The sequence below is a fragment of the Hibiscus syriacus genome, unplaced genomic scaffold (assembly GCF_006381635.1).
Source record: "Hibiscus syriacus cultivar Baekdansim isolate YM2019G1 unplaced genomic scaffold, ASM638163v2 tig00110718_pilon, whole genome shotgun sequence".
Lineage (NCBI taxonomy): Eukaryota > Viridiplantae > Streptophyta > Magnoliopsida > Malvales > Malvaceae > Hibiscus > Hibiscus syriacus.
Window position 1 is genome coordinate 358,886 of NW_024062837.1, and position 27,813 is coordinate 386,698.

The following is a 27,813-nucleotide window of genomic DNA, read 5'->3' on the forward strand; positions in this document are numbered from 1 at the left end:
CCAAATCCTGCACATCACCAGAAAAACACCTTCCCCATAATGCAGCACTGATTACAAAATAAAATATCGCGGCAAACAAAATTTCACCACATGCAACCATATGCTCCTAAATGCATCTATATGATCCTAAATGGGCTTTTAGACAGTCAATAACTTAAGTGAAAAGGTCCCAAATATGACCTTTTTACAGAGTTATCACACCCCCAAACTTAAGCTATTGCTTGTCCTCAAGCAATGGATAATATTAAGCAAAATAAAAATACCATGGCAAGTTCAGAAGCTGAATAGTTATATGGGATAAAATTTCAGCCCTCAGAACATTTGGCTTCAACATGCTAGACTAGTGTTAGAAATCAAGTACTGTCCCCTAGGGCAAGATTCTTTGTGTGGGTGTGTGCGTGTTTGTATCAAGTCCATGCTTAACAAACCTAAAAATTTTCTAAGCAAGTTTTCTTGTTTTGCCACGACATTTAGAATTTTTACTCCCACATTGTTTTTTTTACGAAGGGAGTCAGACCATCACACCTACCATCCCACACTCTAGATGAAAGGGAGCATACCTTCCATCCCCAAGCTAGTCAGGTAGATTTTTTTTATTCTGCTACGAAGGGAGTCAGCCCATCACACCTACCATCCCATACGCTAGGTGAAAGGGAGCATACCTTCCACCCCCAAGCTAGTCAGGTAGAGTCATCCCATGACTACTTTCATTCACTCATATGCCATTACTGTCATTTATTTATTTGTAGTTTCCAGGAAATGTCATGGCATAGCAGAGTGTCCTTCTACAGATATGCCGAAGCATTTATTCATAACTTCATTCTTTTTTTTACAAGTGGGTTTTCATCATTCAAAGTTGTATGCCACGACATTCAAGAATTCTCTTATAAAAAAAATTCTAAGTTTCTCAAGCATGGAAAACATACAATCGTGTATTCAAAGGGTTCAAAGAAGCAAGTCCTAGAGTTGGTTCTATCATCCTCAACAGTCATGTACATTCTATCCTAGCCATCAAGAGTTTATCATCATCGGGCATCATTAATTTATTCCAGAAAACTAATTCTAACACTTACTAATGTCATGACATATTCATTATACTAATACTATCATGTAATGATTCGAGAACCCGACCTCCCCCAAACTAATTGCAAGATGACGGATGTGAGTCTCGCATTTCCTATCCTAAGCTTCACGAAAATTGACTTAGGCATCAAGTTCACACTTGAGCTAAGGTCACATAGTGCCTTCCCAACAAATTTATCTCCTATCAAACATGGAATGATGAAACTGCCCGAATCATGTCTCTTTGGTGGCAGCTTGCTTAAGGAAGAGAAAAATTCTTTTGCCGTGGCAATTGTATCGTATTGCTCAACCTTTCTCTTCTTGGTAACAATCTCCTTGAGAAATTTAGCATAGGTGGGCATTTGTTCCATAGCCTCCAGAAAAGGAACATTTATTTGAAGTTGACTCAGAATGTCAACGAACTTTTTGAATTGAACATCTTCGTTATGCTTCTTCAGTCTTTATGGGAAAGGAGGCGGGGGTCTGACTTCTTGTACTGATGGGGTGAGAATTGAATTTGCCTTGGCATTTTTGTTTGCCCCCTCAGTTGCTTTACTCGATGAACCCTCATCCTCTTCCACTGGTGCTTCTTCCAGCAATTCTTGCTCAACTTACACGGTCACAGGGGGTGAATCGACCTTCGATCTTCCCCCAAACTTATCTTCAACATTGATTTGTGTACCACTCCAGAGAGTTAGCACACTGCAGTGTTCTTTGCCGTGAGGTTTTGTGACTTTAGTGTCACTTGGTAGATGTCCTGGTCTGCGTTCTTGTAATACCGCGATAATTTGACCAACCTGACTCTCCAGCGTCCTTAATGACGAACTGTGGCTCTGAAGCAGGGCTCCTTGATTTTTGATGGAGGTCGCATGGTCTTGCAGCATTGTCTTCGTTGTTGCAATAAACTCTTGCATTGTGGCCTCTAAAGAATTGGTGTTTGATGAAGATGACCCTCCCTTGTTAGAATTATGCCATGGCATATTCGATTGATAACCTTGGGAGTCATTGAAATTCTGCTGCCGAGCTGGTTGATGAGCACTGCTGGTTTCTTGATTTCCCCACGAAAAGTTTGGATGTTGACGCCATCCAGGGTTGTATGTGTTGGAATAAGGGTTGTTGCCTCGATTGAAGTTGCCTACAAAGTTGATGGATTCTTGATTGGTTGGGTAGTCACTCTCATTGTGATTGCCGTGGCATAATAAAAATGCTGAATGGGCCGCCTTCGCTTCTCTCACCTCACTTGGCCTCTGCAAATTCTTCAACATGTTGGTGATAGCAGCAAGTTGGGTGGACACCGTATCCTTAGAATCTAGCTCGAAAGCTCCATGTGTTTTTCACCCAAGTCCAAGCCTTGTGAATGGAAACTGATAATCATTGGTGGCAATCCTATCCAGAATGTCAAATGCCTCTACTGGTGATTTGTCAAGTAACATCTCATTTGCCGAGGCATCTAGCATTATCCTCGTGGGTGCATTAACTCCTTTGTAGAACATCACCACTTGCGTCTAATCTTGAAAACCATGATTCAAACACTTACGAAGCAAGCTTTTATATCGGTCCCAGCACTCATACATTGATTCATCATCAGCTTGACGAAAAGAAGCAATATCGTTCCTCAGTTGGATGTTCATGTTCGGAGGATTATACCGCAGCAAATTGTTTTTGCACAGATCAGTCCAAGACTCCATTGAACCCGTTGGAACGCCACTCAACCAAGCCCTTGCTCAGTCATGCAGAGAATACGGAAATAGCTTTAAGTTTAAGACATCTTCGTGAACTCCTTGTTGGCGAAAGGAATCGCACACCTCCAAGAAGTTTCGAATATGTTACCTGGCATATTCATTTGGTATGCCCCCGAATTACCCTATGAAATTCAGCATATTGAACATGACAGGTTTGAGCTCGAAGTGGGCTGCCTGAATTTTTGGTGCCACTATTCCAGGATTTAAATAATCCAGGATCGGGTTTAAGTGATCCCGAATGGCACGAGGTCTGGTTGCATTCCCAATATTTAGATTTGCCTTAGCATTCTGATCATCTTCCTGACCAATGTCTTGATTTCCAATATGGTACATGTTTTCACATTGATCACGTCTTCTTCTCCTAAAAAGCCTCTCGATTTCAGGTTCAACCGGTTCTAATGGCTCGTTCGAATGTCTTCTGGTCATACACCACGAAAAACCTGAAATAGATAAAGAAAATAAAAAGTAAATCTATCTAAAAAAATAAAAATAAAATATAAAAAAAGTAAAATAAAAATGCTATGACAAAACTAATTAACTTCTAGTTGCCAATCCCCGACAACGGCACCAAAAACTTATCCGCTCGGTATGAGTACTATAAATGGTGCAGATATGTGTGCAAGTATACACAATCGAACAAGTAATAAAGTGATGAGTGAGTATCGTTCTCCACAAGGATTGGGGGAAATCAAATAAACTTGTCACGGCACTTTACTTTATCACCTAAGTAAAGTTAATAATGGTATAAACAAATGATAATGTTGTGGCAAAATGAGATGGATGTTGCGAAAATAGAATGATGATAAGGTGGTAGCAGATGGATATGTTATGGCAAATTGAATTGTGCTGAGTGTAAACAACTGAAAATGTAAAGACAAAATAAACTGTAAATACTGGATTTGCTTATAAGAACTTTAGACTCCTCACACGACAAGCTACTATGGGAATAAGTGATAGGAGTCACTTAGGAAAATCTAAGTTTACTTTTCAGAATGGTCTTACTTCTATGTCTTAACTGCCCGACAGAGTTTACTAAGGGTGCCCTATACTATCTCTAGTTAAGGGACTCGACAGATTGGAGATGACTTGGCAAAACCGATTGGCGTTAGCTACTGCAGGGATCCTATTGGTCCAGATAACAGGATATATCTGGGCAATACCTTTTTGCGGCAGCATTAACATCTAACCTATTGCTCATGCACAACTCCTTTTAGTCAAATGAAATCCTAGCCTTATCTCTAAGGTGGATTAGGCCTAGTTACTATCTAGAACCCCTTGCTTATGTGGTTCCTCCTTAGTTTCTCCCGAATACTAAGGATGTGCTACTTAGATATTCTCTCGAACACTTAGTAATCTCTTAAGGAATGGCTACTCTCATAGCTCCTACAACCTTAAGGTATTAAGATCCATAAACAAAACAATTAATAACATAGAAAAACAATCATTCATTTAAGCAAAACTTAAATATCCAAAATGAACTCCCACTAAATAGGTTTAGTTCATGGTGGGGTTCGAAATAAACAAGCACAAAGAAAGTATCATTTGTTCCTTACAACCCAAATAACAAAATATGAAAGCAAATAACTTAGGGAAGGAGGAAAAGCCTTCAACGTGCACTGTTGGATGCTCTCCTCGACCACCACGAACTGCCCCTAGCGAACTAGCTCCTCTCGGACGCCTAGAACGCCACTCCCTCTAGCCTGTCAATGGAGGAATGCCACGACAAATGGGATTGACGAAGAACTTTTTCTCCAAATTTTTAAGCTCTTGGCGGCTGTCTAAAAATCTCTCTCCCTCTCCCCTAAAAAAGTCAGGCTTCATCTTCTATTTATAGGGGAGAATGAACCTAGGGTTTTTGTGTTAAAGATGGTAATTGGCCCCTCCTTTAATGTTGATTGCATAAAGCACTTTTTTATGCTGTGACAGCTGGCTCTTACTAAAAATATATTTCTTTCGTTTTAATCGCTCTCGAAATGCCAACTGGTTCGACATTTGCATTTTGCTCAGCAGTCTCCTTTTGTCACGGCATTCCCCTTTTGCTTTTCCTTGCTCCCAAATCCTGCACATCACCAGAAAAACACCTTCCCCATAATGCAGCACTGATTACAAAATAAAATGTCGCTGCAAACAAAATTTCACCACATGCAACCATATGCTCCTAAATGCATCTATATTATCCTAAATGGGATTTTAGGCAGTCAATAACTTAAGTGAAAAGGTCCCAAATATGACCTTTTTACGGAGTTATCAACTATCAAGGTACCATGAATTTGGATTTGTTTCCCGTGCCTTGTAGCAATGCTCCTTTTCCTACAAACATAGATTAATTTCTAATTTTTGGTACCCAAATTCTTTTGGGTCCATATTCATTAGATTCCAAAATCCTAGTCCCCTTAGGTATCCATTTGTGTAGGATATTTTTATCTTTAGTAGTAATGAGCTTTTTAGGAACCCATATACTTCTAATGATTTTTCTATTAGAGGTTCTTTGGGGACCTCCATGATTGTAGTTTTTAAAACTTTTTCTAACAAAGTTGGATTTTGAATTTTCTCCATTTTCAAAATGTTTTGTTCCAACTTTATCAAAAGAAGTTTTAAGATCATCAATTTTCTTTTGATGATCATCATTAACCTTTGAAAGTAAATTTTGCAAATCCAAATTTTTCTTTTCAAACTCTTCTAGTTTGATTTGCACATCTTTGATTTTACTTTCAAGATCGTTGTTGGTTTTGGATATGAGTTTATTTTCAATTTTTAATTTTGAAACATCATTTTTATATTTTAAAAATAATTTCTCATAATCCGTAGCCAACCCATTATATTCCTCTAATAACTCATAATAGGATAAATCATCAAAATCAGATGAGTTAGAGGTTACCTTAGAATCTTCCCCGAATGCTATCAAGCACAAGTTTGCTACTTCTTGTTCCTCTTCATTGGAACCTTCTTCATCGCTCCATGTAGCCATATGAGCCTTGTGCTTAATTTTTGATTGACCATTTCTCTTCAGTTGTGGGCAATCATATTTGACATGCCTCGGCTTTTTGCATTCATAACAAATGATCGGGTCCTTCTCTTTTGGTTCATTTTGAGGTCTTCATTTCGTTTGAATTTTCTTCCTCGGTAAGGTCTCATCATTTTTCTGAACCGTTTGGCAAACAATGCCATTTCCTCGTCATCGTCATCTTCATCCGAATCACTCTCATTTTTTTTGTGGATTTGAGAGCAACTCCAATGTTTTTCTTCTTCTCCTTCTCCTTTGGTGTCTCTTCAATCTTATCAAGGTCCACCTCATCTTCAAGCATCATTTCATGAGTGAGGAGTGAACCGATTAGCTCTTCAAGAGTTAAGGATGTTAGATCCTTAGACTCGATGATTGTCGTCTTCTTTGATTGCCACGATTTTGGGATGGAGTAGACTAACTTCCTCACAAGCTTTTCATTTGAAATGATCTCTCCATATGATTTGAGACCATTGACAATCGTTGAAAATCTATCCGTTATAGCTTTGATATCTTCATTTGATTTCATCCTGAAATTTTCATAGCTATGCGTTAGAATACTAATTTTAGATTTCTTTACCTTATCGGTACCTTCATGAGTGACTTGAAGTTTGTCCCATATTTCTTTGGGGGTTGTACAAGATGAAACTCTTCCGTATTCATCTGGTCCAAGAGCACAAAATATGATATGGATGGCTTTGGAGTTGAGCTGGAACATTTTTGTCTCTCCCTCACTCCATAATCTTGGATGAGTGAGAGGCTTGAAGTATCCTTCTTCTACGACATTCCATGCTCCCATATCACTTGCTTGAATGAAGTACATCATCCTATTTTTCCAATAGGCATAATTAGCCCCATTGAAGAAAGGAAGCTTGTTGACGGGCATCGAATCGAGACCGGAGTCGAAGTTTGAAGTAGAGGCCATTGATGACTTTGATTATCGATGTAACTCTTCCCGAATCGACTCAAGAGGTGATTAAACCTTCAAATGAGTTAGGCTCTGATACCAATTATTGAGTTAATCGATTGACGGAATTGGCCAAGAGGGGGTGAATTGGCAATAAAAATTTTGGTAGAAGCTTTTGTAGAAAATTGAAAGAAATTGCACAACGATTTAGAGTGGTTCGACTTTCTCAACCAAAGTCTACGTCCACTACCTTAACTATCTACACTAAGGATTTTCCACAAATTCACTAATTTGTCTTTCTTTTGAGGACAAAGAGTAACCTTACAAACCCTCAAGAATTATACCCCAAATTTTTGAGAACACTCTCTCCCAAAGAGAACAATACAAATTTGCAAACTTACAAGGAAATCCTCACAAGGTAGATTGTTTGCACAATTCTAGAACAAAGAAAAGAACACTCAAGAATGAATACAATTGAGCACAATAAGTGTTCTTGAAAGTAAAATGAATATTGGATGAAAATAGGCTTGAAATGCTCAAACTTGAGGTTTGATGCTTTATTTTTGATTCTCTCTTGATTCTAGTTGCTTGATGTTTCTTTTTCTTGATCAATGGCTTCTAAGCTTGCTTAAATACACCTTGAATCACTTCTGAATGTTGGGGATCATTAATGAAGATAAAATAGCCGTTTTAGTGTGAAATCAATTAATAAAACAGTTTAGAGCGTGGGGGGAATCGGTACCCCTTAAGGGGAATCAGTTCCTTAACTGTAAAATTTAAATATTTCGACCGTTACACAGGGGGGAATCGGTACCCCCTGAGGGGGAATCGGTTCCCTCCGAGCATACTGGAATTCTCGGAGCCAAACCATTCAGGGGGGAATCAGTACCCCCTTGGGGGGGAATCAGTTCCCTCTGAGCAATCTGGAATTTTTTTGGCTTTGAGATGGTTCGAAATATTTTGTAAAATCGTTTTGAAATTATTTTAAGATTAAAACTTAATTTTACACTTGAGTAAGGATTAAAAATGACATTTGAAAGATTTGGAGTAATATTTTGATATTCGAATAATTATATCGAATATACTTAGAAAACCTTTTTGGAAAATCTTAAAATTCATTTAACTTAATTTGTTATATCAAAATATCAAAATGTTTTCAACAAGTTTCATTAATGAACCTGAAATTTAGTACTATAAATATGGTAAGTTGACTTAAATAGTAATTTATAATTGGGTTATCTACATAATTGATCACTTATGTTTGTGCTTTGTCCACTTTTTCTCACTGATTTCAAAAAAAAAATGGTCACATTTGTTTTTATTTAATTAAGATGCGGTCACCACGAGTTAACTACCATTAACAATTAACATATTAGGTGACACAATAGTTAAATATTCTGGTATAATAACACATTTTGTCCATGCTATTTACATATTCTCTCAATTTATTCTTACTTTTAATAAATTAAAATAAATTCAATCATCCAATTAAATGATGTCACATGTCACTGGTGCCACGTGTTATCATTCGGTTGGAAGACTAACTTTATTTTAATTTATTAAAGTATGACTAAATTAAAATAAAGTAAAGTAAAGTTATTCCTCTAACCAAATGGTGACATGTGGCATCATTCGATTGAGGGATTAAATTTATTTTAATTTATTAAAAGTAGGACTAAATTGAAAGAATATGTAAATAATAAAGGACCAAACATGTTAATATACCAAAATACAATGTCACCTAATCTGTTTACTATTTGTATACCAAATATAATAAAAAATTTCGACCCGAACCCAAAATATTTTTAATATATGACTTAGAATATATGACTTAGAAATCCGAATATATGACTTAGAAATCTGACCCGACCCGAAATAATAAAAAATATATATATATTTTTATTCAATAAAAACAGTGACTTAATTGAAAAAAATTATATATAGAGGGGTATTATTATAATTATTCCTAAATATATAGGATAAAATTATATGTATATTTCAGGTCGGGTCGGATTTTTTCCACCCTAAACCCGACCCGAACCCGATTTTTTAAAAAATAAAATCGACCCGATCGGGTCGGGTTCGGGTTGAGTTGCCATCCCTAGTCTAGAGGCTGGATATCGAGAGGAGCTGAAGAAGAACTACTTCATAATCGACAAAGGCTACAATTTCTTCCCTACAAACATCCCTGGAACTCCATACAGAAAGGCATTACATGTAATAACGATCTCATCTCTGTTAGTTGACTCCTTGAATTCTTTCATATTTCATGTAATTTATACGAATTCCCTGCAGGTAAGAAAGAGGCTAAGAAAGATATTGAGTGGTATCATAAGTGAAAGGAAGGAGTAGAAGTTTGTAACATCCCAAAATACGGGTTAGTGACTAAATCATAAAACTTCAGAGTTTAGTGATTTAAGTATGATATTTGTATAGTCCAATGATTTGTTCAGAAATGTTTCCTGAAAGTTATTAGTAATTATCAAAGGAATTAAAGGGAAAAATGATCATTTAGCATAAAAGATATTTTCCCCCCAATAATATGAATGAATCACGTGGGGGTGGGGGAAAGAGTTATCTGAAAACTCTTTCTTCTTCCTTTCTTCTTCTCCCCACCGTGGAAGCTAGGCAAAGGTAAGGGTTTTCTGATTTGTTGATTATTTGTTAAATTAAAGGTTATGTTTTGATCATTAGATGATAACTAAGCTTAAGGAAAGCTTAAGTTGTCTTATAATCAAAAGATGAAGAAGTTATAAGAGATTTAAGAAAATGAGTTTTTATATGAAATCTTGAAATAGAGTTGATAAGTTGAATTTGAAGTTAAATTTGACTTGTCATCATGCTAATTAAGGAATATGAAGTGTTAGAATTGTATTTAGAACATATTGAAATTTGAGTATGATTCTTGAATTTCATATGAAGAATAGGATTTTGAAGTTATAGATGATTTTCATGGATATAAGTTGGTTTAAGTAATGGTAGTTGAGTTTAATGACATGATAGGGGTTTAAAATATAAGAATTAAGTGAAAATTTATGATTTTCGGGCTTAAAATACAATTTCTGGGCATAGGGAACCGATACCCTATGAAGGGGAATCGATTCCCCTTCTAGAACGAGAAAATTTCCAGTATGTCCAGGGGGTATCGATTCTCCCTGGGGGGTATCGATTCCCCCTAAAGGAAAAATGAAATTGGGTTCAATAATCTGGCTTAAGTTGTTAACATCAAGTTTAAGGTTTAGGCTTCTGATAGTTGTTTTGAAATGTTATATTTATGTAGATATTGAGCCTAAACAAGTTCCGGAATAATCAAAGGATTATAATCGAATCAAAGCAAGGCTAAGGTGAGTGCAATTTTAATTGTACTTATATTATTGAACATTGGCTTGCGATGAGCTAGTGATGGAGTTACTATGGTAAAAAGTGACTCTTAAAATGTTAATTGATTTGTGATTCTTATATATATGCATGAATACATGAAATGGGTATAGGTTATTATATATGTTATATGATATGCATAGACATAAGAGCATGAAACATAAGATATATGATATGATATACATGATTATATGCATATGTGATATATGCTATGAGACATGATCAATGTGAAATGAGATAAGTTATGTGAGTATATGAAATGATATATGAATATGCAATACATGATACATGTGATATGATATGAAATACATGGTTACACATACATGTGGTATGTGACAGAAAAGAAAGAACAAGTGATGAGAAAAGTATTCATCGTAAATGCCCATAGTATATGATACGAGAGCTATAGGTATAGTTGGCATGCCAAGAGTCGAGGGTATTGTAGTCCTTCGGGACGTAGTCCTTCGGTACGTAGTGGTCCTACGGGACATATATAGCAGTCCTTCGGGACGAATACTGAACAAATGTTCGGTGCCCCATGAGGGAATTTATACGAGTTGTGGTGACAGTTTTGGTGTACAACCTCAATATACTCACATACCTCTATTCTCAATAATATACATGGGCGACAACAACGACAATTGAAATATAAATTAAAGTGAAAGTGATGCATAAAGGTAAGTTTCATGTGTGCATGACTTGGTTATATATGTCATAGGAAATATATCCATGCATATTGAAATATCATGATCAAATGGTAAGAATGCATATTCATGAAACTATTGTTACATGTTTATTTATTGCCTCACTAAGTCTATGACTTAGCGTGTAAGTGATTTACACGTAGGTACCAAGAAACGTGAAGAGCAAGAATAGAAGTGGCAAGGATATTATTTTTACTAGAAGACCAGATCAGAAGTAATCGACAAAGTATGTATTTTGTTGTGTATAGAGTGTTGGCATGTAATAAGTCGTTAATTATGAGCACTCTGATCGAGTTTGTATTTTGTAGTCTCTTCTATGTAAATTAAAGTATTTTGTTTTAAATAAAGTTTTAAATTTCCCGGGAATTTTCTTTAAGTGTCAAGGTTTTAAAAGTCAATGTGACACCTCGGACTCGTATTCGGGTCGGGTACGGGTTGGGGTGTTACAAAGTTGCTCGAAAAGGATCTGGTGGGTTGTCTGTTGAATTCCAAGGATGAAAAAGGTGAAGTTTTAACCGATGATCAAATCACCGATAACATCATCAGAACTCTTTTTGCTGCTCAGGACACCACGGCTAGTGTTATGACATGGATTTTCAAGTACCTCCATGACAATCCGCAGTCAAGGTAGGGCCTTGAACAATCCATTTTTTCTTCCAGTGTCTAGAACCGTATCTCTTTCTTTATGAACACTATAGTATCATTTATTGATGGTCTTTGTCATAGAAATTCTATGTCCAGGGAGCATAATCTTAATAAAACTAATGGGTGAGACTGTCTTTGTAGGCTGAACACAAGGCAATTAAAAGATTGATTGAAGAAAGCAATCAACCTCTGAGTTGGTCAAACATAAGGAATATGCCAATTACTTACAAGCAGGGAGTGGCTAGGTATAATGGGGCCCTATGCAAATTCTTTTAATGGGCTCCTATTTTCTATAATCAATGCTTATGAAGTTTCAAGTCGAGTAAATAAGAAGAGAAAAAGTAGTGGGGAAATACGAGCACACTGCTTAGGTTACCAGTGAATTGTAGTAACTGGCAGACAAAGGAGCGCATTGTCTGCAATCACACGGAACACAAAGCAGATCGATGCCCGCATCCAATGTTGTATTATATTAATGAGCAGTATTAAAAAGGGTGATGTTTTCGTATTCCCCAAAGGCCAAAGGTCTGGTTTATTACAACAGTATTTCAAGAGCCCTATTTTTGTGGGGCCCTGTGTCGGCTCAGCCACGACCCTGCTTACAAGGTGACTGAGAACCGTGATTTTTGTTCTTTTTTTGTTGAATCCCCTAAGTTGGATTTAGATACCCAAATCTTGGCTAACAGTGGAAAGTATTTGACTGGGTCAGGTTATATTAGAGACACTGAGGAGAATGGCAAGCATCATATCCTTCACTTTTAGAGAAGCAGTCGCTGATGTGGAATACAAAAGTAAGAATAAATCAACTCATGTACACACACATAAAAAAAAGCATTTCGGACGTCAAATAAAACTGAACATAAAATGGCATATAAGGCAATTGCTAACTCTAAAATAACAGGTTACCTTATTCCGAAAGGTTGGAAAGTGCTGCCTCTGTTCAGAAACATTCATCACAATCCTGACATTTTCCTCCATCCCCGGAAATTCGATCCTTCAAGGTTTGAGGTGTGAACAGAAACTAAAGTATTTTCGACATATACACTGCGTTTGGATATTTTCATTTCCCTGGTTAATTTATGAGTTTGGTATAATCATTTATGGCTTACGATTAAAGGCCTTTCTTTTGGTTTGTTATACATTAGATGAGTTATTCTCATTGTATGATGTAGGTTTTCCCAAAACCCAACACTTTCATGCCATTTGGCAGTGGAGTGCATGCATGTCCTGCAAAAGAGCTTGCAAAGCTGGAGATTCTTATAGTGACCCACCACTTGGTTTCTAACTTCAGGTATGTTGTTTGAAAACCAAAGTGAAATTAATATTTGTCAATTTTTAAGGGAATGTTTTACTATATGATTGTTTTTGGACAACCCTTAAATGATATCCTTGTTCATGTTAGTATTTATTTAAAAAAAATAAAAAAAAGTTTGGGGAAGCAAAAAATGTTAATTTTATTTTAAAAAAACGTGATTTTTTTATTAGTTTACCCTAACATTAAAAAATGTTGTTTTTTTATTTTTATAACTAATTTTAAATTTTCGATTTCCTTTTTTTTAAAAATATATCATTATCTATAAGAATTAAAAATAAATATATTTTAATTTATTAAAACTATGATCAAATTGAAAGAATATATAAATAACATGGACTATTTGTGTAATTATACTATCCAGGTAAGTCTGTTAACTGCTGTTAACAGGCCACGTGTGTTTTTCGTCACGCCTGTAACGGCGAGCGACCAATTTGTAACAAACGATAACGTTAGTGATCGATTTGTAACTTTTGAAACATCAGTGGTGAAAACGAAAACTTACCCAAACATTAGTGATCATTGAAATAGTTTACCCTTAAATAAACTTGAATTTAATATGCATTTACTACATTAATTATAAACATAAAATTTTGAATATTATTTTTTGATAAAAAGCCACCAGTTTTATTAAAAATAGAAAATATTCAGAATTACAATGAAGATTTTCAAGCATAACTGTAAAGGTAAACTAAATTATAATTAGAACATTTTCTTATAACTGTTAACACAAAAACTAGCTACCTAGATCACACAATGACCAAAAAAGGAAAAAGTTAAAAAAACAATTACTGCTCTAATAAAATAAAGATACGAACAAATCCTACTGCATTGGTAAATGAATCACAAAAGGGATGAAACTATTGAAAGACCGTCGACAAATTGCAAATCAGAGTCAAGTGACATGAGAAAACTATCCACGAGCGCAAAACGCGTATCCAAATCAATCTGAGGGTCCAAAACAGGGAAGATCAGCATGATAACAAATAAGTATCATCTTCATCAGTCGTGACGATGACAAATCTAACCCTGTGAAAAAAGATTAACGAAAAAAGGGCAAAAACCGTAAGCTATTAAAAGACAGAGAAAAACGTGTCACAAAGTCTGAGATAAACGTGTCATAAAGGAAGATAACATGTCATAAAAATATAATTATTATTATTAAAAAAATAATCAATGAGTGACAATCAATATCAAAATCGATGCCGTCACTAATTAAACAAAATTTAAAAAAATTGAATTGATCAATAAAATTTACAAAATTGTAAAAGAAAAAAGAAAGAGAGAGAGGAGAATTTTTTTTAAACATTATTGAATCACGTGTTGAGTAGAAAAACTTATATTATTATTATTTGAACAAAATACTCGACCTTTTACTTCATTTTGAGTTCAATCTCTCAAGAATCTTCGGCCCATTCCTCTTATAAAATTAAGTAAAACTATTTAAAATACCACTTATTTTTGTCCATTGACTTACTTATATTACTAAACTTTTAATTTTGTCAACTATAGTACTAAATTAGTTTTATATTTAATTTTGCCACTCCACCATAAAGTCATTAATGAGACGATAACATGACTAACGATTGTTTATGTGACATGTCACACCAAAGCGACATCATCTTAGTGAGAATATTTTGATGCCTAAAACGATGACTTTTTAGACACAAAACTTTAGAGATGTATCGTTATGTCACTGAACTTTTTAAACAATTTACTTTTTTGATATTGCACTTTTTGACCAATGTCGGCAGTCAATTACCACCCATCATAGATCGTTTTTCGTTGCAAAATCGATACCAAAATGTTCACATTTCAGTAATCATTCTTTTGAAATGATTAGTTTTCTACAAAACCTACATATTGTTTTTCGTTGCAAAATCGATACCAAAATGTTCACATTCACTGATCATTCTTTTGAAATGATTACTTTTTCACAAAACCTACTCAAAATCAACGAAATTAACCAAAAAAAAAACTATCATTTTTTAGATGTTTGGAGACTTTCTTAGATTTACATAATTTGTGATGTTTGTTCAAAAATTTGAACGGTGAAAAACATTATTTTGACAAGATGAACAACATACCTCAAAACAAACCTCACTGAATGGTCATTGAAAGGGATCATAGCATTAATACATTGAACTTTTAAATGTGTTTTCATCGATTTTGAGTATGTTTCATGGAAAATCAATCCCTATGAGAAGAAAGAGAAATAAAATATGAACATTTCGGTACTGATTTTATAGCGAAATATGATAGATGACAGAGAGTGCTTGGCTACCGATGGCGGTCGGAAAATAGTGTTAGAAAAGAAATATGCTTAAAAGTCTAGTGACAAAATTGATGCGCGCTTATAGTTCAGTGTGTAAAACAACATCGTCTCAGGCATCATAATATCCACATCAAAATGACATTGTTTTGGTATGTCAGACCACATCGACAACCGTTTCATCGTCCTATTACTGACTTAACGACGGAGTGATATAATTTAATATAGAACTAAAGTTTAGTGTTATAATTGAAAAATTGAAACTTTAGTGGTATAATTGAATCAAAGAACAAAATTAAGAGGAGTCTAAAATAGTTTTCCCTAAAATAAGATAGAGCAAGGGTTTATATGCATACATACAAAGTCTATCAAATGGGAGATATGCATTAATCGCAAACACATCAGAATAAAAAGAGGCTAGAAAATGGAGAGAAGACGGCACTTTGTATTAATCCATGGGAGCTGCCATGGAGCTTGGTGCTGGTACAAGGTTGCGAGTCTCCTTAAAACGGCTGGTCATCAAGTGACGACCTTGGACCTTGGTGCTTCCGGGGTTCATCCAAAGCGGCTCGAAGAGATCACCTCTTTCTCAGATTACTTGCAGCCATTAATGGATTTCTTTGTTTCTCTTCCCGATGAACCAGATCATAAGGTCATTCTCGTCGGCCACAGCTATGCCGGTCTCTGCATTTCTCTAGCCATGGAAAGGTTCCCCAACAAAATCAAAGTTGCAGTTTTCATTGCAGCATACATGCCTCATCATAGCACTCCACCAGGGACTCTCATACAAGAAGTAATACCCCCTTTTAATCAATTATATGCTATTTATATCGCCTGTAATTTACCCTTTTCTTGTGTTGGTTTAGTACTTCAAAAGGACTACAGTGGAGTCTTTAATGGATTGTCAGTTCACATTTGAGAATGGCCTGGACAGGCCACCGACTTCAGCTCTCTTTGGTTCGAAATTCATGGAGGCCATAGCTTATCGGTACTGCCAATTAGAGGCGAGTCAATATAACTCATGCAGTTTAAGCATATTTATATGTGTGTTTGCAGGAGCTTGACTTTGGTATTGATATTTGAGTGCAGGATTTGGAGTTGGGGAAAATGCTGGTACGACCGAGTGGGCTGTTCATGGAAGATTTGATGAGTGGGAATTTGTTAACAGAAGAAAAGTTCGGGTCGGTTGATCGAGTTTTCATTGAATTAGAAGGAGATGAAGTGATGACACAAGAGTTTCAACGGTTGATGATTCAGAACTCACCGCCCAATGACGTGAAGGTCATTAGGGAAGCCGGCCATATGGTCATGCTTTCCAAGCCTTCACACCTTTCCCAGCTTTTACAAGACATCGGAGCCAGATTTCGTTGACTGTTGAGTCTAATGTTTTAATACATTTTTCTCATTTAGGCTAATTGCTTCTTCATCTCCGTCAAATATTGATATATTCTAGTTATCTCCTATCGATATGATAGGGTGAACTTGTAGATGAATTTTCGTTAATTTTGAATAAGTTTAGTTAATTTTATTATCGATATAAAAAAATTAAGTGAAATTTAAACGTTTTAGTATTGATCCTCCTGTAGTAAAAACAACTAATGACATGCTATTATTGGCTGCCGGTGATGACTGAAAAAATACAATATAAAAAATGGATATATTGAAGAATTCAATGGCAACATCAATGCATCCTAAAGTTTAGAATCAATAGTCGTATAAAAACAATGTCGTTTTGTCAATGTTCTCATATTTTTTAAATTTTAACAGTCCAATAACATAATTGAGGTGGAAGTTAAATTTCAGTATTATAATTTAAAAAATTAGAAAATTGTATAATATAATATAAACTATACAATATCTAAGATTTGGTGATAAAAGCTTGTCATCGTTTTCCATTTTTGTATTATTTATTACAACAATATAGACTATACAATATCTAAGATTTGGTGACAAAAGCTTGTCATCATTTTTTCTGGGGTTAAATTTTTCTTAATTTTAATCTAAGGATTAAATTAAGAATTTGGGTAAAATTTGAGAGCCAAAATGAAACTTTAGTTAAATTCAGACCCAAATCAAAAAGTTTCAAGAGCCAAGGACTTATGGTATAATTATACCATTTTCTTTTGATAGTTTAAAACCCTCTTAGGGCCCAAAATTTCCATTTCTGGAAACTGAAACACACTCTCTCTTCAACATTCCATTTTTGAAAAACTTAAGCAAAAAACACTTAAATGATGTTTTACTTTCGATCGAAGCTTCGTTGTTGACATTGCTCATACCATTGAAGTCCTTGTGTCATCATGTGTCTAATGATGGTCTCTTTGTTTCCGTCATTGCCGGCGTGAGGAGAAGTGAACGATAGTAAGTTTCCAGCGAAACGTAATTTGGATCTCCGTCGTTCACAAGTGTGAACTAAGGTTGGTAAGTGCCTTAAAAAGCTTTTAAATAATTTTAAGAAAATTTATGTAATTTTTTGATCGAAACTAAGCCCACACGCACCGTCGCTGCGCGTGAGGGAAGTTCACCGCTTGGTGGGATTCTAGAAATGAGTCAAATCGACCCGTTGGCGCGCTTGCCGACCTATTTGACCCATTTGCCTGACCTGTTAGACTCGTTTGATCCACTTAGCCCAATCCTAAACTGTCCCAGTTAGACTAGCCCAACCCAAATCAGTACAGTTGAGCTGAATCACATTGAACCGCGCCGAACAGTTCCGCATTGCATCACGCTGTTGACTGTTACCATTGATCATTGACCAGAGTTTACTTTTTTTGAAAACCTCCCTCTTAATATTTTTCGACGTCCTAAGTCTGATTTTGCAGCCCGTTTTGCCAAATTAAAACCCAAAAAAAACCCTCACATTGAGCCCGTTAAACTGAAAATGCTTAGTGTTTTTTTAACATTTATGTTTCTTTATTTGGGATTTGATTATGTAATTAATCTAGGATTATATTTTCATGAAGGTACTTGTGATTCACCTGATTGAGGGTATACCAGATCCGGTATTTCCCGTTTGACAGATCAGTAGCTTGCACATTCTGCAAGAGTGACACATAGATTTTTCTAAGTTGTTTAATTTAAGTTTATTATTTATTTTATGTTAGGATATTGAGATAGTTTTTTCGATTCGTAGGGTCTAGCACTGTCGCTAATCGTGATAGGCAGACCCGAGGATGGGCTATCGTCTCAAACATCTCAGATTGGTACAAGTATGTTCCTATTGGTGTTACAATATTGTTTTAAATCCTCTATCTGAATTGTTTTAAAATTTTAAATATTTTGACTACATGAAATATGTTTTATCGCAAACTATGATTTCTGATATCTAATTTACCGTATATTATGGTTGGTTACCGTATTTTTGTATTTGATTATGAAAAATGGCATGTTTTAATGTTTTATAAAATTAACTTATTGAATTCATGCATATTTACTATCATTGGGGTATGATTGGAGGAAGCATTTTAGGCCTAGTCTTTGACTTGTAAGACCTTACCGAATGTATCTCTGCTTTGTGCATTGGCTAAGACCTTACCACATGCCTTTATACTATCAATATAAGGTCCTTACCGGGCATACATGTGAGTGCATGGTTTAGGGGTTACACATTTTGTGTTCGGATGTGGGTAGTGTTTATATTTTAAAGTGCATGTTTTTATAAAATAAATTTTATTGAAGTATTTGTCTGAATATTTTATACACCGTAAAAGGCACACATGGTTTTTTTACCTCATTCTTTAATTTTTAACTTTTCATATGGTACTAGGCAATAGACTAGCGGGCTTGGCATCAAGAGGACCGATCTCTCCTCACTTTTGATCACTGTATATTTATGTATACCTTTTTTGTTATACTTTGGTGACACGTGTTTTTATTAATGTCTTCACGCATCTGTATTACCGATATTTTGTTTCGACTTTTCTGATGATTATTTATGTACTTTAATATCATTTACATTTTATTTACAGAAATGGATTTTAAGTGTGTTTCGAATATGAAAATAAATTTTGTATACGATATGTGACTGCTTAGATTCAAGCATATCTTTTAGTTCATGTCTAGGGGGTTAAACTTGTGGTATCAGAGCTTTCAATTTTAAACACTCGGAATGTGAATGGGTCTAAATACCGTATTTTTAAAAATATTTTTTTTGAAATTTACAAATATCGTGTCACCTTATTTTACAAGTTTTAAACGGATTTGAGATTTCTAATGTCAGGCTAACTTATGTTTAAATTCTTTCATTAGAGCATATTAGATCTGTTTCGATGAAGGGTCGAGGACAGGCCGTGGTCGTGGCCGAGCGGCTCAACCTTATGTTTCTTTTGAAGATACAACGTTAGCCAGTGATCCTCCTGCTCCATGTGTCCATCCATCTACTTCCCGAGAAGATCTAGTTACACTTGCGAGAGACCGTCACATTATTGAGGACGAGTATACTGAGATGGATTAGGGCGCCCTAGACAGGGTTATCTACCGCATTTTTCAGATGGTAACTAGAGATTCTGCTAGTATATATGTTGTGGATATAACTACATCTTTAGTGGGTTCTAGAGTGGTTCCGTTTAAGGGCTTGATTGGGGAACCTTTGTAAGATTATGAGTAATGGTTGGAGGACATCGAGAGAATTATAGATGAGATAAAACTGATGACAGAGCAGAAGTTGAAGGCAGCACTAGCTTTGCTTAGGATGGAAGCGATGAGATGGTGGAATTTAATTTCCAGGAGTATTATGAGGGATCAGTTGACTTTGGACCTTTTCAAGGGACATTTTCGGAGTCACTATATCGGAGAGAGATACTTACAGGAACGATGTTAGGATTTTCAGAGCTTAGAGCAAGTTGACATATTTATTATGGACTATGAGATTGAGTTTATCAGACTGAGTCGTTATGCTCCGAGGTTAATGGACAATGAGGTGGATCAATGCTTAAGGTTTGAAAATGGACTGAGGTATGAGAACATAGATCAAATTGCTACCCATCGGGCGAGGCACTTTGATACCTTGGTTGATATAGCCAAGACTACTGAGTTAGAGCGAGTGAGTATAGAGCGTAAGAGGGACATATATCGAGATAGGGACAGAGACCCAGATAGAGATATAGACCGATTCAGGAGACCTTCTAGCTCTGGTAATGTTTATGCATGTCCCAAAAAGAGAGGTAAGGGCGAGTATTCTCAGAGAAGTTGTGTGAGTTCTAGGCCTGCAGTGTCAGCCACTCTGATATTTTTAGTTTCTAGTTAGGGTGGTTCTTCTATAGCACCGCCTCTGTCCACTTGTGAGTATTGAGGAAGACGTCACTTTGGAGAGTGCAGGAAGAATATTGGTGCATATTTTAGATGTGGATCTAGAGATCATTTATTGAGGGATTGTCCAGAGCCATATCCCACCACTCAGACATCAGTTTAGACATCTGCTCATACTCAGAGTACAGTTCAGACTCTACCTGGGGGTCGTAATCAAAAGAGAGTGTCTGGGTCTACTAGTAGGGGACGACTTTCTCAGAGTGGGGGTACAGCTCGGACTAGGTCCAAACAGCCTGGATTGTTATATACAACCAAACTTTGTTAGGATAGTGATGAGCATGATGTGATTACAGGTATTGTCACTATTTATTCAGTTCTATACTTTGCTTTATTTGATTCTGATTCTACTTATTCCTATATATCATGCTCTGTATCTAGGGGACTTGGTATCCTGGTTGAGAATATTGGGAGTTTTATGACAGTTTAGAGTCTCATAGATCAATCAATAGACCTGGATCGAATCTATAGAGGTTATCCTATAGAGGTTTGTGGGGAGATCTTCTTGGTGACCTGATAGAGTTGTCGTTAGACGAGTTTGACTTGATACTTAGAATAGATTGGTTGGACAAGCATCGAGGTAATCTCGATTGTGAGACCAAGAGAGTTCATCTGAATACTCTTGTAAGCTGAAAGATAATGATGATTGGGGAACATCGTGAATTCCTAACAAATGTTGTATCTGCTTTAATAGCTAAAAAGATTATCATGAAGGGTTTTGAGGTCTTCATTGCTTATATTCTGGATATCAAGGGTTCCCGATCTGACATTGAGGGAATCTGGATCGTTAAAGATTTTCTTAATATTTTCTTGAGGAGTTACATGGTTTACTACCGAATAGAGATGTTGAGTTTAAGATTGAAGTTTATTTCGATTCGATGCCAGTTTCTATGACTCCTTACCATATGACCCCTAAGGAGCTTAAAGAACTGAAAGTTCAACTTCAAGAGTTGGTAGATAGGGGATTCATTCGTCCCAGCGTTTCACCATGGGGAGTTCCAGTTCTCTTTGTCAAGAAGAAAAATATGACATTGAGACTCTGTATTAACTACAATAAGCTAAATAAGCTTACGGTTAAAAACAAATATCCTCTACCCAGGATTGATGATCTATTTAACCAGTTTCAAGGGGCTATCATCTTTTTAAAGATAGACTTGGTCTAGTTATTACCAACTCAAGGTGAAAGATTCTGACATCCCAAAGACTACTTTCTGCAATTGATATGTACATTATGAGTTTCTTATGATGTTATTCGGGGTAACTAATGCCTCTTTTACCTTAATGGATATGATAAATGGGGTGTTTCGACTCTATCTAGGCCAATTTGTTGTCATGTTCATTGATGACATATTGGTATATTCTCGAATTGAATCAAAGTATGAAAATCATTTGAAGATCGTTTTGCATACTTTGAGGGAGCATAAGTTGTATGCCAAGTTGACCAAGTGCGAGTTCTGGCTCAGTAAGGTTGTTTTTATGGGATATATTGTATCTGTTGAGGGTATTACAGTGGACTCGAGTAAAATGGAGACGATTCTAAACTAGAAGCAACCTAATAAAGTCTCAAAGATCCGTAGCCTCTTGGGCTTAGCTGGCTATTACCATCGTTTTATGGAAGGTTTCTCTATCATTGCAGCTCCTCTGACGAAGTTGTTGAGAAATGACGTTCTATTTTTCTGATCCAATGATTAACAAGCTAGCTTTGAAAAACTGAAGACTGTTCTGACAAAGCTCCAGTGTTGATTCAGTCAGAGTCTGGAAAGGATTTTTTAGTTTACAGTGATACTTATCATTCTGGATTGGAATATGTTCTGATGCAGGATGAAAATGTTGTAGCTTATATGTCTTGTCAGCTAAAGCCATATGAGTGCAGTTACCCCACCTATGATTTGGAGTTAGCTGCAGTGATCTTTGATCTGAAGATCTGGAGACACTATCTCTATAGAGAAGTGTTATATTTATACTGATCACAAGAGTATGAAGTATTTGCTAACTCAGAAGGAGTTGAATCTGAGGCAGCGTCGCTGGTTGGAGCTTTTGAAAGATAGTGATTGTGAGATAGTGATTGCGAGATAGAGTATTACCTGACAAGGCCAATGTGATGGTCGATACCTTAAGCTATAAAACAATATCTAATCTGAGAACATTATTTTTCAGGTTGAGTTTATATGATGATGGCGGTCTGTTGGCAGAGTTACAAGTCAAGCTAACCTTAGCCAATAAGATTAAGGCTAATCAACTTTTGGATAGATATTTTCTTTTCATTTTCGAGCATGTTGAGCAGTGTTCGAGTTCATATTATACTCTTGATCATGAGGGAATTATGTCTATGGCCGTTACTTTGTTCCTAGAGATTATGAGTTAAAACATATAATTCTTCAGGAAGCCTATATTATCCCTTATGCTATGCACCCTGGTGGAGACAAGATGTACAAGAATCTTAAGGAGTGTTACTATTGGGTTGGTATGAAGAAAGATATTTTTGATTATGTAGCAAGGTGTATGACTAGTCAGAAGATCAAATTAGAGCATCAGCATCCGTCTGGCCTATTACAGCCTATTAAGATTCTAAAGTGGAAATGAGAGCATATTACGATGGATTTTGTGATTGGTCCACCTCTGACTTCTTCAAAAAAAGGATTCAGTCTAGGTGATTATCGATAGACTTACTGAGTCGGCTCACTTTATGCCGAAGCGAGTTAATTATCCTCTGAACAAGTTGGCTAAGTTGTATATATCTGAGATTGTCAGACTTCATAATGTTCCTTGTCTATTATTTATTATCGAGATCCGAGGTTGACTTCTAGATTTTGGGAGTCTCTGGTACTCGTATGAACTTCAATACATCTTTTCTTCCTCAGACTGATGGTCAGTCTGAGAGGGTGATACAGGTTCTGGAAGTGGAAATGAGAGCAGATTATGATGGATTTTGTGATTGGTCTACCTCTAACTCCTTCAAAAAAGGATTCAGTCTGGGTGATTATCGATAGACTTACTGAGTCAGCTCACTTTATACCGATACGAGTTAATTATCCTCTGAACAAGTTGGTTAAGTTGTATATATCTGAGATTGTCAGACTTTATGATGTTCCTTGTCTATTATTTATTATCGAGATCCGAGGTTGACTTCTAGATTTTCGGAGGCTCTACATGAGGACCTGGGTACTCGTATGAACTTCAGTACATCTTTTCTTCCTTAGACTAATGGTCAGTCTGAGAGGGTGATATAGGTTATGGAAGACATGTTACGGGGTTGTGTAATTGACTTTCGTGGTAGTTGGGAAAACTTTCTACCACTAGCAGAGATTGCTTACAATAACAGCTAGTAGGCTAGCATTCGCATGGCACCATATGAGGCTCTGTATGAACGTAAATGTCGTACTCCTATATGTTGGACCGAGTTGCATAATAGGAGGATTTTGGGCACAGAGTTAGTCCAGAAGACTGATGATACTATCATATTAATCCATGATCACCTGAGAGAGACCTTTGATAGACAGAAGTCATATATTGATCAGATGAGGAAAGACATCGAGTTTGAGGTCAGGGATCAAGTTTTTCTGAAGATGTCTCCGTAGAAGAAGGTACTAAATTTTGGACCCAAGGGTAATTTGAGTCCGAGATACATGTTGCTTATCAACTTGAATTGCCTCTTCAGCTTAGCCGTATTCATGATGTTTTCCATGTTTCTATGCTGAGATGATACCATATGGATCCAAGTCATGTCATTCAGATTGATGAGGTAGACTTGAGATGAGATATGTCTTACGAGGAGGAACTTGTTCAGATTTTAAACTGAGACATGAGAGTTCTTCAGAACAGGAGGACTCCGATGGTTAAAGTTCAATGGAGCAACCGCAGAGGCTACATGGGAGACATTGGAGTCGATGGAGGCTTTGTTTATGTATATGTTCAGACAATGTAAATTTTGAGGACGAAATTTCTTTAAAGGGGGTGAGTTGTCACACGCCAATTCTAGGGTAAATTTTTTCTTAATTTTAATATGAAGATTAATTTAAGAATTTTGGCAAAATTCGAGAGTCAAAATAAAACTTTAGTTAAATTCAAACCCAAATCAAAAAGTTTCAAGAGCTAAGGGCTTATGATATAATAATATCATTTTCTTTTAATGGGGTATAAAACCCTCATGAAACCCAGAATTTCCATTTCTAGAAACTAAAACACTATCTCTCTTCAACCTTCCATATTTGGAAAACTTAAGCCAAGAATACTTAAACGTCATTTTACTTCTGACTGAAACTCCGTTGTTGACACTACTAATATCATTAAAGTCCTTGTGTCATCCCAAGTCCAACGGTGGCCTCTTTGTTTCCGACGTAACCGACTTGAGGAGGAGTAAACGATAACAAGTTTTCTGCGAAGCTTAATCGGGCTCTTCGTCATTCACAAGTGTGAACTGAGGTTGGTAAGTGCCTTAAAACACTTATAAATATTTTTTTGTAATTTTTTCGACCAAAACTAAGACCGTACGTGCCACCGCTGTGCGTGAGGGAAGTCCACCGTTTAGTGGGTTTCTAGAAGCGGGTCAAACCGACCCGCTGACCCGTTTGCTGACCTGTTTGACTTGTCTTACTACATGTTTTACCCGTCTAATCCACTCGGCCCAATATTAAACTGACCTAGTCAGATAGAGCCAACCTGAATCATTCCAACTGAGTCGAACTAAGCCGGTCCAACCGAGCTGAACCGCACTGCGTCGCGTTGCATTGTTCCGCACTGCACCGCACTGTTGACTATCATCGTTGATCGTTGACCATAGTTAACTTTTTCAAAAACACACTCTTGACATTTTTTGACGTCTTGAATCCGATTTTGCGGTCCGTTTTACCAAATTCTGACCCGAAAACCCTTAATCAAGCTCGTTAATATGAAAATTCTTAGAATTTTTAACATTTCTACTTATTTATTTGGGATTTGATTATGGCATTAATCTATGATTATATTTTTGTGAAGGCACCCGTGATTCCCCTAATCGAGGATCGACTATATCCGATACTTCACATTCGACAGATCAACAAGTACATGTTATGCGAGAGTGACAAGTAGGTTTTCGTAAGTTGTTTAAATTTTTTTTATTATTTATTTTTGTTAGGATTTTGAGATAGGTTTTTTGATTCGTAGGGTCTAGCACTACCGTTAATCGTGATAGACAAACCCGAGGATAGGCTACCGTCCCAAACTTCTCAGATTGATACAAGTGTGTTCATATTGGTGTTACAATACTATTTTAAATCATTTGTCTGAATTGTTTTGAAAATTTAAATATTATGACTGCATGAAATTTGTTTTATCGCATACTCTGATTTCTGATATATGATTTATCGCATATTCTGGCATGATCTCTAGTTACCATATTTTTGTATCTGATTCAGAAAAATGGCATGTTTTAATGTTTTATTTAATTAACTTACCAAATTCATGCATATTTACTATCATTGAGGGTATAATTGGAGGAAGCATTTAAGGCATAACCTTTGACTTGTAAGACCTTACTGCAAGTACCTCTACTTTGTGCATTGGCTAAGACATTACCGCAGGCCCTTATACTATCAGTATAAGGTCTTTACCGGGCGTACATGTGGGTGTATGGTTTAGGGGAACCTATACATTTTGTGTTCGGATGTGGGTAGTGTTTATATTTAAAGTGCATATTTTTATAAAATAAATTTTATTGAAGTATTTATCTGAATATTTTATACACCATAAGGAGCACACTATGTTTTTTAGTTCATTCTTTAATTTTTAACTTTTCAAATAGTACCAGTAGTAGACTAAGGGTTTGGCATAAAGAGGATTGATATCTCCTTACTTTTGTATCATTGTATATTTCTGTATGCCCTTTTTGTTATACTTTGGTGACATATATTTTTACTATTGTCTTCACGCATTTTTATTACAGATATTTTGTTTCGACGTTGTTGTCTATATAAATCTACCACATGGACTTTTCTGATAGCTATTTTCGTACTTTACTGTTATTTGCATTTTATTTACATAAATGAATTTTAAGTGTATTTTGAATCTAAAAATGAATTTTGTATACGACATGTGACCGCCTAGATTCGAACATATCTTCTAGGCCGAATCTAGGGGTTACATTTGTAATATTAATTACAACAATATAAACTATACAATATCCAAGATTTGGTGATAAAAGCTTGTCATCATTTTCCATTTTTGTATTATTTATTACAACAAGCATAAAATGTGGAGATAAATTTTATATGAATATTGTTCTCTTATTATTTGAAAAACGTTGAAGATAATTTGGTGGGGTATTTTGGGTTGCATTGGCGCATTTAAAGTGATGGGGACATTTCTCTGTGCGTGACTTAATGTAGAAACATTTGGGCATAACTGACACCGTTAGTTTTTAATTTTACCTTTCTAACACCGTTTGACCAATATTTCCAAAACTAGCACCCTTTCTGCTGAGTTGGCAAAGGCGCGTCCCCGGGGACGCGCTTTACCCGTGTTTTCGCTGAGCTGGATGCCACGTGTGAAAGACGCGTCCCCGGGGACGCGCCTTTGCCATATCAACAGACACGTGTGGAAAGCGCATCCCCGGGGACGCGCCTTCCATTAAATGTCATAAATGCCCCCATCCGTTTTTCCTAACTACCTCTCCTCCTCCCCTATATAAACCCCTCAACCCTCACTCATTCTTCACACCAAAATCATCTTCTCCTCTCTTATATAACTCAAATTCTCCAACTATTTAAGTTTTAAATTTGTTATTAGTGGTAAGAAATTTATTTTTATATTAGTATTTTTTAAATAGTTATTATTTTTATATTAATATATTTATGTAAATATTATTTTTTTTATTAAAATAATATTTATATAATTATTATTTATTTAGAATTATTAATTTTTTTTGCTAATTATATTGTTTTGTCTACAGTTATAATGGAAAACGAAATGCTGTTGCGATTGGATATTGATCATATCTCCAGACATTTTAGCGATATGGTAATATTTTTATAATTAATGTTAATATTTAAATTTATTTTTATTTTAAAGTTATTATGAATTTATATTAATTTTTATTTTTTATAATATATATTATTTAGGATGCTGATCGTATTTTAGAAACTTTTATTAAAAATTCACGTATACCGACACCGGAACGTATTTTGCCATATTTGGCTTCTGCCGGGTTCGGGTATATTGCAACAATTATAGGCGGTTGCAAACTCGAACCTGTCCTAATTTCTGCACTGATTGAGAGGTGGAGGCCCGAGACACACACTTTTCACCTTCCATGTGGAGAGGCAACAATTACATTGGAGGATGTCTCTATGCATATGGGGCTTCCCGTCGACGGAAATATGATGTGTGGTATGGCGGATGGTGATTGGCAATCAATGTGCATTGATTATCTTGGAGCTGCTCCGCCAGAGTTTAATGGAGGTAGAATAGCTTTATCTTGGTTGAAAGCTAATTTTGAGGTTTTAAATGAAAA

At 35.9% G+C, this 27,813-nt stretch overlaps 1 protein-coding gene and 1 pseudogene across 1 annotated transcript; both read left to right on the forward strand.

The window, feature by feature from the left end:
* Positions 1-8,043: 8,043 nt before the first annotated feature.
* Positions 8,044-12,743, forward strand: LOC120138991 (annotated as a pseudogene).
* Positions 12,744-15,383: 2,640 nt separating this feature from the next.
* On the forward strand, positions 15,384-26,352 carry LOC120139003 (methylesterase 10). Its single transcript, XM_039154359.1, has 4 exons — positions 15,384-15,816; positions 15,890-16,027; positions 16,113-16,417; positions 26,335-26,352. The coding sequence occupies exons 1-3, from the start codon at positions 15,448-15,450 to the stop codon at positions 16,392-16,394; spliced, it is 789 nt and encodes a 262-aa protein (XP_039010290.1). The 5' UTR covers positions 15,384-15,447; the 3' UTR covers positions 16,395-16,417; positions 26,335-26,352.
* The last annotated feature ends 1,461 nt before the right edge of the window (positions 26,353-27,813 follow it).